The 15,467-nt window shown below is 36.9% G+C and overlaps 2 protein-coding genes across 4 annotated transcripts in view; one reads left to right on the forward strand and one right to left on the reverse strand.

The window, feature by feature from the left end:
- Positions 1-15,467, reverse strand: part of acsf2 (acyl-CoA synthetase family member 2) — a 29,970-nt gene that overhangs the window by 527 nt on the left and 13,976 nt on the right. For all 3 annotated transcript variants that reach the window (XM_089122153.1, XM_039664823.2, XM_039664822.2), the window contains 5 exons: positions 2,267-2,374; positions 2,024-2,175; positions 1,768-1,909; positions 530-640; positions 379-447 (listed from right to left, as the gene is read on the reverse strand). In XM_089122153.1, the coding sequence (XP_088978279.1) occupies positions 379-447; positions 530-640; positions 1,768-1,909; positions 2,024-2,175; positions 2,267-2,374 (582 nt within the window). The remainder of the gene's footprint in view (positions 1-378; positions 448-529; positions 641-1,767; positions 1,910-2,023; positions 2,176-2,266; positions 2,375-15,467) is intronic.
- chad (chondroadherin) lies at positions 8,203-13,742 on the forward strand. Its single transcript, XM_039664824.2, has 4 exons — positions 8,203-9,109; positions 10,534-10,697; positions 10,962-11,101; positions 12,705-13,742. The coding sequence occupies exons 1-3, from the start codon at positions 8,324-8,326 to the stop codon at positions 11,095-11,097; spliced, it is 1,086 nt and encodes a 361-aa protein (XP_039520758.2). The 5' UTR covers positions 8,203-8,323; the 3' UTR covers positions 11,098-11,101; positions 12,705-13,742.

Here is a 15,467-nt window from a genome sequence, read left to right on the forward strand (position 1 = left end):
GAAAAGAAACAGTTGTAGTGATATTAAAGGGTTCAATTCAATCTGTCGACAGCAAACCACAGGCCTTTAAAAGCAAAGGTGTCATAGTAGCCCTTAAATGTCTGAAACCACATCAGTGGCTTTCAGGCAGACAGGGAAATTGCTTGAATATCTTCGGTCTAGTCTAGAGACAAATGTGAATTGGCTCAAGAAAAAAAAAAATTCTACATTTTCTTCATTTTTAACATGATGCACCCACAGAGACATAGAAAAGGGTGAGATTCGTTATTTAAATGCTCACTGGAATGACTTTCTCTAGACTAAATTAATCATCTGTGTTGTTTATTGTTAATAACAGTGGTGGTGTGCCGTGACTTTCATACTTTTCATATCACTTACCTTGCCTGTGACAGTCAAAGGATATCCCTGAACAAATGTTACATAGCGTGGCACCTTGTAATGGGCAATCTGCAAAAACAACAGTAATATTTTAATGGCAAATAGTTGTGTATGTGCTGGATAACGCATAAAGCATGACAGATATTCAGACCTGTTCTTTGCAGTAGGCCTTGAGCTCTTCTGCAGTGCATTCCTGACCAGGCTTGAGTCTAATACAAGCACAAACTTCCTCTCCCATTCTCTCATCCTTCACTCCAACCACCTGTATGGACAACAGAGAGTTCATTCTTTTCTAGCTTAAACCATCTTACTTTCTTTTCTGTTAAAGAAACAGTTGATAAGAAGTGCTTACATCAAGATAAGAAGTGATACATCAGTGTCACTGGTTAAAATGCTTTCTTTAGTTTGTAATGTTGCCATTTGAGCATATAAAGGTCTGCAAAGTTACCAAGCACAAATTGTAATCTTAAGGTTTCTTCCGGGAACGTACACACTACAATATTCCTCATTTAAATAATTCCCACTCAAGGCTTTTGAAAAAAAAAAAGGACTGAGACCTAGATGAGTTAGGTAAGGGGCATGACCATAGATATCTATATAAAGGCTAGATGTCTCACGGCGGAGTATTTATCGTCATCACCGGCAGCCATCTTGTCACAGACAGGCTTTCTGGCGGGCTCTGTGGTATCTGATGTAAGAAATACTCTTATCTCATTGAAATCTTGACGGATTTACGAACGGTTTGGTTTCTTACAAACGTTATTAACGTGGCTATGATTCTGGATGATTATTTATTTATGCACTTATTATTCATAAGTATGCAGTATCATAACTACATCTCTGCCGTTTATAACAAACCAGACCGTTTGAAAATCGGTAGAAAATTGAGCAAGTTACGGTGATTTAAAAAGTACATGCACCAATAAAACAATGTTACCAGTGAGCGAGCTGCCTGTGACAAGATGGCCGCCAGGTGCTGACGTCGACCTCCATTGGCCAGCAGTGCGGACGAGATATCTAGCCTTTATATAGATATCTATGGGCGTGACATTTGCGAAACACACTCAAAGAGGTTGACCAATCACAAAACTGGTTTAAAAACGCAAAACGGAGCTGCAGCGTTTCTAAACTTCTCCGTTTTAGGTCTTTGTTTTTTCCGTTTTAGTCTGGACGGGAGGTGCAAAGGTAGCAAAAGGTCTCCGTTTTTAAACAAAAACGTAGTAGTGTGGACGGGGCCTTAGAGAATTACTGACAGTCTGGGAAAAGAGGTGCCGCAACAATATTAAATGAATGTTAAAACACATGCATGAAAATCTATTCTAGTAGACATCAAAAACAAAACCAAGACTTTGTAAAAGGGCATAATAGGGCTTCTTTAACATTGTTGACCTGTGCTTCCTGAACTTTAGGATGTGTATGCAGAAACTGTTCGATTTCCGCAGGGTAGATGTTCTCTCCTCCTCGGATGATCATGTCCTTGATGCGTCCTTCTATTTTGCAGTAGCCGAACTTGTCCAAAGTGGCAATGTCACTTTAAAAATGACAGAACAGTCACTGAGTCGTGTAATGAATTCTTAACAATGTTCATATCTAGAAAGAGTGAAAGAAAGAATATATATATATATACAAATTTACTCGCATTTACCCAGTCTTGTACCAGCGATCTTTTGTGATGCACTCGTTGGTCTTTTCATCATCTTTCCAGTATTCCAGCATCACGCAGTATCCCCTGATCATCAGCTCGCCCTGAGCGCCCAGAGGCACGGTCTGTCCTGTAGTAGGGTTCACTATTTTTGCCTAATGGAGAAACCATCATTCAAGTATGTGCTAAAACAGACAATAAAAATGCATGCGGAACATCTTTATCTAGTAGTGTGTGGAAATGAACCTCGGTATGGGGGCATATACATCCAACAGTGTCTGTCTTTCGCTCCATGCTGTCAATTGGAAAGCCACAGAATGTCACAGGGCTGTTTTCAGTTGTGCCATACCCAATCTGTTCCAAAACACAAGGATGACACATCTATCTTAATTTTTTTTATTTCACTCAATGATGGCATTTTTAATGCTAATATGACATTGTTTAATATGTCTTTGTTATGACATCTAGACATACAGTAAACCATAACATAACCTGTCAGTGTCTGTCATGACAACTTTATGACTATATAACAAAAAATATAACAAATATAACAAAAAATTAAGTTAAACTGTGATGTGGTTGGCTTTGACATTGGCTGTCATAAAGCCATTATTACTGTGTCATGAATATTTTTCGTGACCTCAACTACAGTGGTACACATTGAATTTGTCATTAAAAAGTTATAATGGCTTCATGACAGCCAATGTCAAAACCAACCACCTGACAGTTTAATGTAATGTTAACCAATAAAGCTAGGTGGTTTCTTAAGTTTGATAATTAATCTGCGATGTCATGTTTATGACAGGTTGTGTTGTCTTAGTAATGTCATGTTGTCATGACAAAGACACTGACAGGTAATGATGTATTGGTTTTTGTCAAGGTTTTGTCAAATTTGCATTAAAAATCGAATGACACTTAATGACAGTTGTCACAAACATGCATAAAAACTTCCTTCATATTCATAACATATGTCATGTCATGATTATGAAGGTGTCATGTTAGTCTTATCCACACCCCTTCAAGTAAAGTGTTAACCATTTTGAAGCTCAGATATGGGAGTGTGTATGTTATGGTTTATGGAACTACGTCATGATGCCATTAAACTCACTAAAATTTCAGTCCGTGTGCTTACATCACTCTTTTTGCCCAGTGTATGTAGTAAAGGCCTTTTGTTAACATTTTTCCAAACACTAGCCTAAAGGCAAGCAGACAGCTGAATCAGCTGAATCCACCAGGCCTGGGACGCAGGTGAGGTATGTGGTGCGCACCTGAGAACTGGCACTCCAGCTGTTGTTTTGTACCCAAGCTTTCCTCACCATACAGTATCGCTTTGGGCTAAAACATTTAGATAATGTGCCCTGGAAACAATTCCTCAATGATGTCATGCAAAGACATAACCTCATCACAGCACAGGATGTCAACTTGTGTTTACCAAGCTGAATTACATGAGCTGCCAGCTGTTGAGGTGAGACTGTGTGACATGCCAGACTTGCCAAAATGTTGTTTGGAACATTTTAGTGATTTTAAGAGAGTAAAGGGGAAAAATGCATGCATTAAAGAGCCCTATCATAGCATTTGAAATGTTCCTATTTTTGTTTTAGGAGTTCCCAAAAACAGTTTAACATGCATGCAAGGATAAAAAACACTTTATTTGTCTTATAATATGCATTTCTTTTTAACTGATTTGCTCACCGACACCCAAATGATTCGTACAACGACTCATTTTTCCAAACCACTCCTTTGCGTGACGCTAATCGACTGTGATTGGTCAGATGACAGACCCAGTCCGTTTTTTTTGTTAGCATAACGCATAAACATATTGATAAAGCACTGCAGTACTACAAGACGCTCTATTCCTTATGACAACTCCAATAACAGCGACAAACATTTCACATATTTAAAAAAATTGACATTGGAGACCTAGAAGCTGCGCTGAGCATAACTTACACACACACACACTTATTGCGCCCCGACGCAACAAAACCGTTCAAAACCCATAACAGCAACAATTATTAATAATGGTTACAGGTTGTGATTCATAGGAGGAACCTGATGCACTTACACTGGGTAAGTAAGTTATTGAGCCCTCCTTCAGGAACAACCGCTTGCGAATCCACTTTTGAATTTATGTTTTTGAACGATTTATTACAATGATGAGAACACAATCGGGCTATACTGTTGTGGTATTGTTGCAAATATGAACTCTAACCACTGATTCTTCACATGCTCGTCCCTGGAAAATGAAAACAAAGTGGCTGAACTATCTTTGCATTGTAGAACACAGCGTCTTCTCGACATGATGCTATGATTAAGTATTTGAATGTGTAGACTTCAAGTTTACACTTCCGTCTGCGCGCGCAGTAACTGGGCACGACCAATATGTATCTACTTCACTACGAACCAGCTAATGACTCGTTTCAAAAACAATTCATTTCATAGACTCAGAGTCTAGAGACTCTCTTTTGAAAGACAATAACTTTATATACTGTGCACTTTCAGATATAAATCTTTGCAGGATGTTTTCATTCCCTTAGAGCTATATTCTACACCATATGAACAGTTATTTTCAAAAATCCATGATAGGGGCTCTTTAACTTAAATGGCCATTTAAAATATTTTAGTATCAAACATTATTACACCTTTTCTCACTTGATATAATTATTATTGTTATACATAGATATCAATAACAGGCCAATGTTACTACTAGCCAAATACTCGATATGTGCTGGACAGAATTTGCACAATGCAGGGTGTGAATGTGGACTTGAAAGGACCAAGACTTACACTTTGCCGATAAAATGTTAAATTTGTTAAGCAAACACTAGATTCCACCTAACGTGAGAAATGGCGCTCATGAACAGATCTGAGGTCTATTTTAGGTCTTTGACCCAAAGAAAGAGGAACAAAGATAAAATGTTTTGTTGAATGTGGGGAAAAAATAGGTGATTAAACAGTGATATTCAATTTCTATCCTTTTTATACTGAATCCTGTACATAGTTGAAATCAAAAGAGACATTTATGTAGAGGAATGTGCCTCTCCAAATGAAACGCTCCTATGCAGACAAAAGAAAAACCACCATTTTCATTGTTGTGATGTGATACCAGCCAAACATCTGGTGGTGATTATATGTTATAAAACACTCGCCATATGGGAGTGGCTCCTTTTTCCCCTTCTTCTGACCAAAAACAATGGAACTGTCTGGCACGACACACAGTCTCACCTTAACCTCACGAGATCTGGCTGCACACGAATTAGTTACCCAATGAAATGAGAGACTAGGAACAAAAATAAAATGTTGGACGTCTGAACTTTCTTACACCGAACATGCACTTAAAACATTTCATGTTTTGTTAAGGTAAAAAAAAATTTAAACATATATGGAAATATATCCACATTTTTTCTACAACCCATAACACAGAACATGAGTTTAACTTCCACTAAACTGGATTTATTCTATATCAAAACACTGATCCAGACCTGCCTAAAAAGCTCAAGAAAAGAAGTCGAGGCATAATTGAATTAGTGTTGCCGCCATGTCAAGGGGTTTTGTTGCGAAAGCAAAATCTCTTTGTTTGGCCTTCCGAAAATTGTTTATAACAATGTTCCTAGGGAGTACAACCCAAAAGTTCACTTGTGTAAAGCTCATTTTACGGAGGACATGCCATCTGCTCTTACGCAAAGAAAATATATTTCTTTTAATAAATGTATTATCAATATATTAAATGATTTAATGGTATATTCTAAAATATACAGAATAATATATTATGCAAGTATATTACAATACGGGTGAAACTCGAAAAATTTGAATATCATGCAAAAGTTAATTTATTTCAGCAATTCAACTTAAAAGGTGAAACTAATATATTATATAGACTCATTACATGCAAAGTAATGAGACTTTGTTACTTAAAGTCTTTGTTATAATTTTGATGATTATGGCTTACAGTTATGAAAACCTTTTCGCAATATTCTAATTATGACTTTGGGGTTTTCATAGCTGAAGCCAATCATTAAAATTATAACAAATAAAGGCTTGAAATATCTCACTTTGCATGTAATGAGTATACATAATATCAGTAATATAATATTAGTTTATAATATAATATTAGTTTCACCTTTTAAGTTGAATTACTGAAATAAATTAACTTTTTCCACAATTTTCTAATTTTTCGAGTTTCACCTGTACATTGAAAAATACTCGGAATGTAACGATACCCTCATGTCACGATTCGATACATAATACGATACTGGACTCACGATACAATATTATTGCAATACTCTAAAACATATGGTAAAAGGTTAACTAAAAAAAATCTTCTGTTGATTAAAATGCTAAATTTGATATTACATTGTGGGTTTAAATGAATAGGCTTGGACTTGGTGCTTGTAACCCAAGGACAATGGTGACACCAGAATAAAAACATTGATAAAAAAATATACAGAAAATACTGAAATTGAGAAAGCTGAAAATACAGAATTATTTTAGATGAATATGCTTCCACTCTTTCACTGACTAGATATATTTAAAATAATGTCACTTTTTACTTGTAACATCAGACATTTGGCATTATCAGGACCCACAAATATTCCCCCATTGCATTATTATACATTATATATAGTAGTTTAATACTTTTTTTTTAAACTATAATACTATCATTTTTTTTTTAATTTCTCACACAGTAATTTTTTATTTTGGGGGGACCAACCACGATACGTATTGTCACTATCCACGATACGTATTGTATTTTTGTATTGCAATATATTGTGTCACGATATATTGCTACACCCCTAAAAAATACATAAGTAATTGCCGGTTTCATATATTGAAAAATGAGACAATATATTTACTTATACATCTATATGTTATTAAGTGTATTACTGAATATGAAATTACATACAATATGATATATATGTGATCAGATATGGTACAACGTGTATAAATTAAATTTTACTCATGCCGTACATACACACACATTTCAAAATATATAATGTATCATTTCTTATATTTTTTATAATTATTAACATTATATACATTTAATGTTTTCAGATTAAACTTAACAACAATAGTACAGTACTAAAATATTTAGAAAAGAGACTATCGCTGTGCTAAAAAGCACAGCCATTGCTTTTTAAATAGTCTTATTTTTCAGCCAATTGTCAACCGAAACACAGGCTCTACTCTTCACAATGGTAACCCCGAAAACTCACACATATCAGCAACCCTTTTAAATTCAAAATAATACAACTTAAAACACATACACTGTAAAAAATGCTGGGTTGTTTTAACCCAACTTTGGGTCAAATATGGACTAACCCAGCCGTTGGGTTAAATTTTTACATTACATTTTTAACCCAACATTTCGGGTTTGTCCATATTTGACCCAAAATTGGGTTAAAACAACCCAGCATTTTTTAGAGTGTACCGATCTCCCCCTATTAATATCGAACAAAGTAACAGTTCATTTGAACATTTACTCTACTTTAACAGTCAGAAGCAAAGCATGCTGGGAACTAGAAACCTGTTGTAACCACTGATTGTAACTCATTTTGTGAATGTGTGCATATACGTGTGTACAATAAATTCGCATTTATATGGGAACATGTATGTGCAATACATGTAGACAATAAAGGATAAAACTTTATGAATATTATAATATTGTAATCCAATTAAATTTTTGTATCAATATATAGCCAAACATGGCCAATGTATATATTGCAGTATATTGAAATATGTAATAATTGCATATATATATATATATATATATATATATATATATATATATATATACAGTATTTTCCCATATATTTTTGTTAAGTAAGGGTGTACACAAGTCGTGCTTGCAAAGTTAGCTCCAATCAGGTTCAAACTGATACGATAAAACCAATGACTGGGAATAGGGGTACTGCATTAATGTGCAATATGTGAAAAAGAATGTTTTTTTTTAACATTAAAGCATGTTAACTTATTCTATTACACTCAAACAAAATAATGAACTCTCAAAATAACATCATATGACCCCGTTAAGTTTGCAATGGCTATGTAAGTTAAGTGATTATTGTGATTGTTATGAGTTCAACTCCTTTTCTCTGACTCACACACACACCCCTCTATCTCTCTCTCGCTCTCTAGCTCACATGTAGCCCTCTCTCTCCACTCTCACACTCTCTCTCTCTCTTTACTCTGAGGTTGTGTGGACCACTTTTGCAGTCTGTATATGTTCCTGCTGCCAACGTCTCTCTGAGTAAAGCAGAAAGAACACCTAATAGCCTAAAGCAGTGGACTGATCAACACTCCATCATCATGTACAGTTTCAGCTTCTTACTGGTGCTAGTGTGTCTACAGGTTTGTGTCCCTTTTGTGTTTGCCGCACCAACTCAGTGCCCAAGCCAGTGCCACTGCCATGGGGACCTGCAACACGTTATCTGTGACAACGTCGGACTGAAGAAGATCCCCCGCATATCCGAGGCCACTCGTCTCCTAAATCTGCAAAGGAACAACTTAGGAAGTCTCCCAACTGGGGGTTTCAGCGAGATGAAGGGGCTAATTTCTCTGCATCTGCAGCACTGTCAGATCCGCGAGATCTCCAGCCAGGCTTTCAAAGGGGTAAAGAAGCTCATCTACCTTTACTTGTCTAATAATGAGATCAGCACCATCAAACCAGGTGCTTTTGAGGACCTAACCGAACTGACCTATCTCTATTTGGACGGTAACCACATCACAATCCTTCCGAAGGGCATCTTTTCTCCCATGGTCAACTTATTTACCCTTCAGCTAGACAACAACAAGCTTCGAGACCTGCAGCCTGGTACTTTCACGGGTGCTAATGATCTCCGATGGCTTTATTTGAGCAGAAACGAGTTGAGCTCCATACAGCCAGGTTCTCTTGATGAAGTGGAGAACCTGGCCATTCTAACCTTGGACCGTAACCAGCTGTCCACATACCCTCTTCTGGCTATGAGCAAACTGCGTGTCGTGGAGGAACTCAACTTGTCCAAAAACCCTCTCAGCCTCATCCCGGACCACGCATTCCGGAGCTTCGGCCGCTACATGGAGAAGCTACATCTAAATGACATGAGCCTGGAGAAGGTAAGTCTGACATAGCAGTTATTTTGAAGATTAAACACTTAAGAAAAAAAATAAGATGCTGACTATGAACCAAAATATTTTCCTCATAAATGCCTGCCTCTAAAATCGTGGCTAAATAAATGCATGTTTGTCTTGGGTTTTCGGGAAACTTAGCATTGGCAAACAAACTTTACATCCCATCAGAGCTGGCCACGCAAATGTACTGCAACCCAATTGGAATGAATCAAAACTGTAGACTGAAACACAGTGGTATTTGGCTAAAACAGACCTGTGCTGGAGACTTTCACCTGTTTTATTTTAATAAGATACTCCTGATATTCTGTCCATTCCCTTCAAGCCTTAAATAAGGTCACATGTGCTTTATGTCAGGATGCACATGTGCTATTCCAGCAGGATTTTCCACTGTGGATCACTAAACGGACAATGAAAGTGTTTAAGAGATACATTTATCTTTTCCTTGTCTTTGATCTGACTTCCACAGAATCTCCACATGGACTGATACCAGTGCCAACTATCACATTATTGACCAAAATATTTTCAAATAATTGTTATATATATATATTATATATATAGATATATAAAACACACAGAGACTTGGGCAAAGGCATATCAACAAGTATAGCCCCATGCAGTTGGGGAAAAATAACCACTCTTCCTTCACATGTGGATAATTTTAGAGTCTATTTGCTGAATTTTATTTTGAGAGCCATGTTTTTTCCTCTCACTTGGGGAACCATGTAAACAGGTCAGCAAGGGTTAGCAGACAGGTAAATAATAACAGGGTTTTCCATGGCCCATGAAGAGAAGTATTTTTAGGCTGCTGTTGCCTCACCTGAATGGACAAGTGAGCCCTTTGCAGGCATTTCTGGCAAAAGAGCAGGTCGATGGGAGGAGTGGACAGACAGAAAAAGTGAAAACAACCCTTCCATGATGGAAATGATCCATCCTCTATCACCTCAAATTACCAAACTCTCCACATCTCTTGCCTTCTGAGTGGAAATTTCCAAAACGTCCTTTCAATAAGTGCATCTTTTCTAAGCTTGCATAACACACCCACAGACACTGTGTGTACACTGTCTCAGCTTCTCGACCGTCGTTTTCCTATAAAGCAGACACCAAGCGGACCAGTACGTCTAACACCTTGGTGAAGTTTTTAGCAGCCTTGCATACGCTTATGAAGTTTGATGGAGGGCTGGAAGGAGAGTGTGGACAGGTTTACATAAGCTCTGGCACAGAGGACGGCATGAGAGGGGCCTTTCATGTGGAAAAAGAGCCCTCAGTCTAGCATCCACAAGTCTCCTTCAGATATTAAGAGTGACTTTGAATGCTAATTGCTAGGATATTTTAAATGCGGAAGCAAAGCAGTGAGTTGTAACATGTTATCATCTGTATATACTGTCTATCTGTCCTTTCTACCCATCAAGTTCTCCAATGCTGCCTTTGAGGGAGTGACTGCTCTCAAGTCTCTGCATCTTGAGAACAACAAGCTGAAATCGCTGCCGAACAGCCTTGAGTTTAGCACTCTCCAGAACCTCACTCTGTTTAACAACCCCTGGAGCTGCACCTGCCAATTAGCAAATCTCAAAAAGTAAGAGAAAAACCCAGAACATCACTTTAAAAAAAACTATTTAAGGTTAAAAATAAACTATGCCTTCCATTTTTTACTTCATGGCTTCATTGAAAGTCAACATGAAATCGCTTTCTAAATACATCCTTTTGGTAATATTGTGAACAATTCATTAACGCATGTTATTCTAAAGGGGAAAAATGTTTGTCTTTCTAATATTTAATAAGATTTGAATAACTTTGAGTGCTATAGGTTTGCTTTAAATGCTTGGATTTTCTTGTGCAGATGGATGGACACTAGCCCCAATCGCCCTGATGCAGTTTGTGCTTCTCCTGGAAACCAGAAAGGAAAGCAAATAAGAGAGAGCACTGCTTTCACCCGCTGCAAAGCAAAGAGGACCAGGAAGGGACCACGAATCTGAGATGGTGAGCAGCCCTGTTAATTCCACTCACACAACTTCATAACACACCAATTGAAATTACATTGCATTAACAAAAATCACCTCTGAGTCCAGACCTTAAATTCATTGAAAGTCTTTGGGATGTGCTGAAGTAGATTTTACAGAATGCTTGACTCATGCTGGAAATGATGCACCTGTTGATGGAAATAAATGTTGTGATTTTATTTCCATCAAGGGGTGCATCAATATTTGATCAAGATCTTGTATTGGCAATGCATAAATCAAGCACTCTGTCAAGTCTCGTCCAGCACATCCCAAAGACATTCAATGAATTTAAGGTCTGGACTAAGAAGTGCCAATTTATGTGTGAAAATTAGTCTTCATGCTCCCACCAAACCATTTTGAGCCTTTTGAATCTTGACATTGTCATCCTGTAATATGGCCATGATGTGGCTTCCTACATGGCTACATAGTCACTGCAACAAACATAGTGACTATTGTCCATAGTCCAAACATAGTCACTGCAACATTAAGCATTTGCCTATGAGAATCCAAACACCATTTTTTTTTCCGGCTCGGCAGTGTATAATATGGTTTATAAAATATTGTAAATTTAAATATTTAGAAGTATTTGCAAGAGTGCTGAGACCAACAGCCAAATAACAAAATAAGAAGCCTGTGAAGTAATCCTTATAACTGAACACGCAAATTCCAAACAGTTAATCCAAGACTGCTTTACACCATAGCCAAAACCAAATCCTCCAAGTTTGAGACCCACAGCCTAAACTGAGGTCTAATATCCAGACCCAAAGTATTATGTGGTCCACAGAGGTCTTGTAAATGAGACCACAGGATTAAGGCTCATAAAAATGAGACATTAATCACAGACTTCAGTATGACAGCTAGCCTCTTTCCACATGATTTGCAAATGTAAATAAATGATGAAGAAAAAACAGAGTAACTAACTAGTCTCAAGGGTTCTCTGTGGTGCAAATAGCAAGACACCACTGCTCTCCAATGATCTCTATAAAAGACTCTTTCATCAGGAGATACTCATGAGATTCTGTTTAAATGGCCAGAGAGGCCACTGCGGGTGTGATAAACAACGCTAATTGGTTATGAAATCATTTAAGCAAAGTTTTGAAAGGCCTTTGACAGGAAAAGCCTGGTCCCAAGTACCTGTTATGCACCTTCGCCATAAGTGTGATTATATTGCATTTACATAATATAATATAATCACTTCATTCTAAAGCATTGACTTCCAGTAAATTCTGTGAGAAATTAAAGTCGCATTTTTAAACAAGAGAATCAAGAGGCTAATGCTAATCGTATGCGTTTTTACCTCCTCCAACATAAAAGAGTTACTGGTAATACTATAATTGTGGTCAGGATATGGGTTTGGGCCACTACCTTGTGGTAAAATATCGTCTGGTCAGGATATGGGTTTGGGCCACTGCCTTGTGGTAAAATATTGTCCGTTACGTCCTTCGAATCGATCCTTCCTGCTCTTTCTGGTCTTTTTGTTCTTTAGAGTTTGTTTTTACTTTTCCATTTTGGCTTTGGCACTATGTGCAGAACATTAGATGTCCAAAACTAAGCTTGGCAAACTTATTTTTATGTTCCCTCAGGAGGACAGGGCCTGTCCAGGTGTCAGGACTTCAATGTGCAGAAAAGGAAAGCAATGCAGACTGCGACATTGGGACTGTCCATTTCCTCTTTCACTCTTTTTTTTGTGTGACATAAATGCGCTGACTCGCTTCATACTAAACAACATGAATAGCATACATGTGTTCACAGACATTGACAAAACACCCTGAAGGAGCAGCTGGGTACCTCTGCAAAGTGAAATTTTCACAAATATGAAATGTGCCTTTAGTATTCACTGTTATGGTAATGTCTATTTTTAATTCAAACAACCTGGCGGTAAATCCATCATCACAGGACTAGTTTTTTTTTTCCACACCATAGAACGGAGCACACTCTTCTCCATAAAATGAGAATTGGTAGAATGGATTGACATTGCATTGCTTAGCATTTATTTAAAATCCCAGCAGTGCCTTGCTGAAGGACAATAGACTTAATCTAGGTTTGAGGTAAGTTTGAAATATTCTTCAATGACAAAACCTATAATTCCAATTACATCTACATCAAAAATAAAATCAGTCTTTTTTTTAGAGGGACTATTATAAATGTGCACATTGTATGTTACATTTTTCAGCATAAAAATGTAGAAAGATGCTTTGCAGGCATTCTTGCAGAATGAACTTTATCTACTCTACAGATTCTCATTTTATGATATTTTAAGTCATACTCCCATTCTCATGGTAGAAGCACTTAATATTATATAACCACCACAGTGTTATAATCAAAGCAGAGCTCTTCCTGAGGATCCCGCTTCCTCATTGTGAGATCCTCCTTAGCTTTATGCATCTCACAACGTCTTGTAAGAGAAGCTTTGCAAACAAGACAAACCGATCTTGACCATGACTAAAACTGACACATATTCAAGATGTGACATGACCTGACCTCTTCTTCAAATCTCTGACCAACGTCTAACACAACAGACGAGGAAAACGTGGACTCCTATTATTAGGAACACCATACAAATACTGTGTTTGACCCATTTTTTCTAGTCATTTATAATGTAGTCTATACACAAATAAAAAATGGACACTTTACCGTTTTGAATGATGTACTCTTGTCTTATCTATATGACCATAATTAAGAGTAGTCCTTTGTTTTCAATGCGAAGAAAAAAATTCCAAGTAGTCTCGTGTGCGTGCACAGTATGTCAGTTCTAGCACTGCTGGATTTGATATTAGAAGCTTGATTATTATTATCAAAATAAAAGTGCATAGGAACAGGACCGCACCCACAATTGAGGTCCCTGAAGTATATAATGAAAGTTGTGAAATAATTGCCAAGTATTAACTTAATTTGTTGCAGCAAGGATATTGTACATCGCGATGATATCTGACCTTCTCGTCTGAGCTGCTTCAACAGACTAACAACAACAGCTCGTCAATGTCAAAATGTTTGTGTCGGAGATGAATTCAGAGTAGGTTGCGGCATAAATTGCGAAATAAGATGTAGGCCTAAATACCTAAACTAAACAGCTGTTTTAGATAGAAGTTTTAAACAAACGACTGAAACAATTAGTTTGCAAAGTATCATTTAAAGCTCAGCTTTGGTAAAGGAAATAGCTACAGGTCAAGAGAAGCATCCTGTGCCCATGAGATTAACATTATGGATTCATATTTAACACAGATATACTGTATGTGTTTTAGCTAATTACAGTGGATATAAGCTCAATTTAACAACACACACACACACCTATTAAACATATTGTTTTAGCAAGATCTCTTTTGGGACCTCAGTAGGCTATTGAGAAATTCCTGCATAGGACAATGGGTGGAAACCATTTGTCTCACACATTAACTTTGTGCTCAATCACTGCTATAAATATGAGAGGGGTCCTTGATTTTTTTCCCCCCCTGTAAGGGGTTTCTGGCTCCAAAATGTTTGAAAACCCCTTGACATTATCACAAAATAGAATCTAGACAGAGTGGTCAGGATTGGTTGCCAAAGATTAGCCATTAAAGATGCTATTAAAGATTAGCCATTAAAGATGCTATTAAAGATAGCCATTAAAGATAAAGATGCAAAATCAAGAAATGATGATGATGGTGCCAGAAGAGAAGGATTTAGGAACAGCAGGTAACTTTTAGTAAGGTAAGGTGAGGTATATTTTTTTTTGTATTAAAACATTGAGACAAATGGAAGCTCTCCAGTCTAATGGTATCCGTTTGTAATGGTGTCAGTTTGTTACTGTGATGTACTCATGTTCAATAAAAGATATATAAAGCACTAGCAATAACAACTTTATGAATTTCAAGTGGATGGACTAAGATTGTGCAGTGTGTGCTTAAAAAAAAACAGTAGTACCGTTACCTCCATACTCATTTCTTAACGGAATAGTTCACCCAGAAATGAAAATGGTAATCATCTACTACACCTTCATTGCTCTTAAAACCTGTATGACTATTTTCTTTTGTGAAAAATAAAATGTCTAAACTGCTCTTGTTTCAAAAAGTGAAATATTTTCAGGGAATCTTCTTTCATTTTAGTTTGTTCCTCACACAAAGCTATTAAGACTTAGGAGCAAATCACATGGATTATTTGTTTCGTTTTTTATTATTATTATTATTATTATTAAGTTTGAGTGTATGAAAGAAAGAAAGCAGCCCAGAGAACGAAATACAGTTTGAATTATTCTTCTGCTGAAATCTCCCTAACAATTCTTTTAAAAAATGAAGAGAGTTATAAATATTGTTCTTTTGGATCAAAGCATCCTGTATCAGAGAATGTGTCATGGTTCCCAGATTCCCACA

Source organism: Pimephales promelas, chromosome 17, assembly GCF_988280905.1.
Source record: "Pimephales promelas chromosome 17, fPimPro1.hap1.1, whole genome shotgun sequence".
Classification (NCBI taxonomy): Eukaryota; Metazoa; Chordata; class Actinopteri; order Cypriniformes; family Leuciscidae; genus Pimephales; species Pimephales promelas.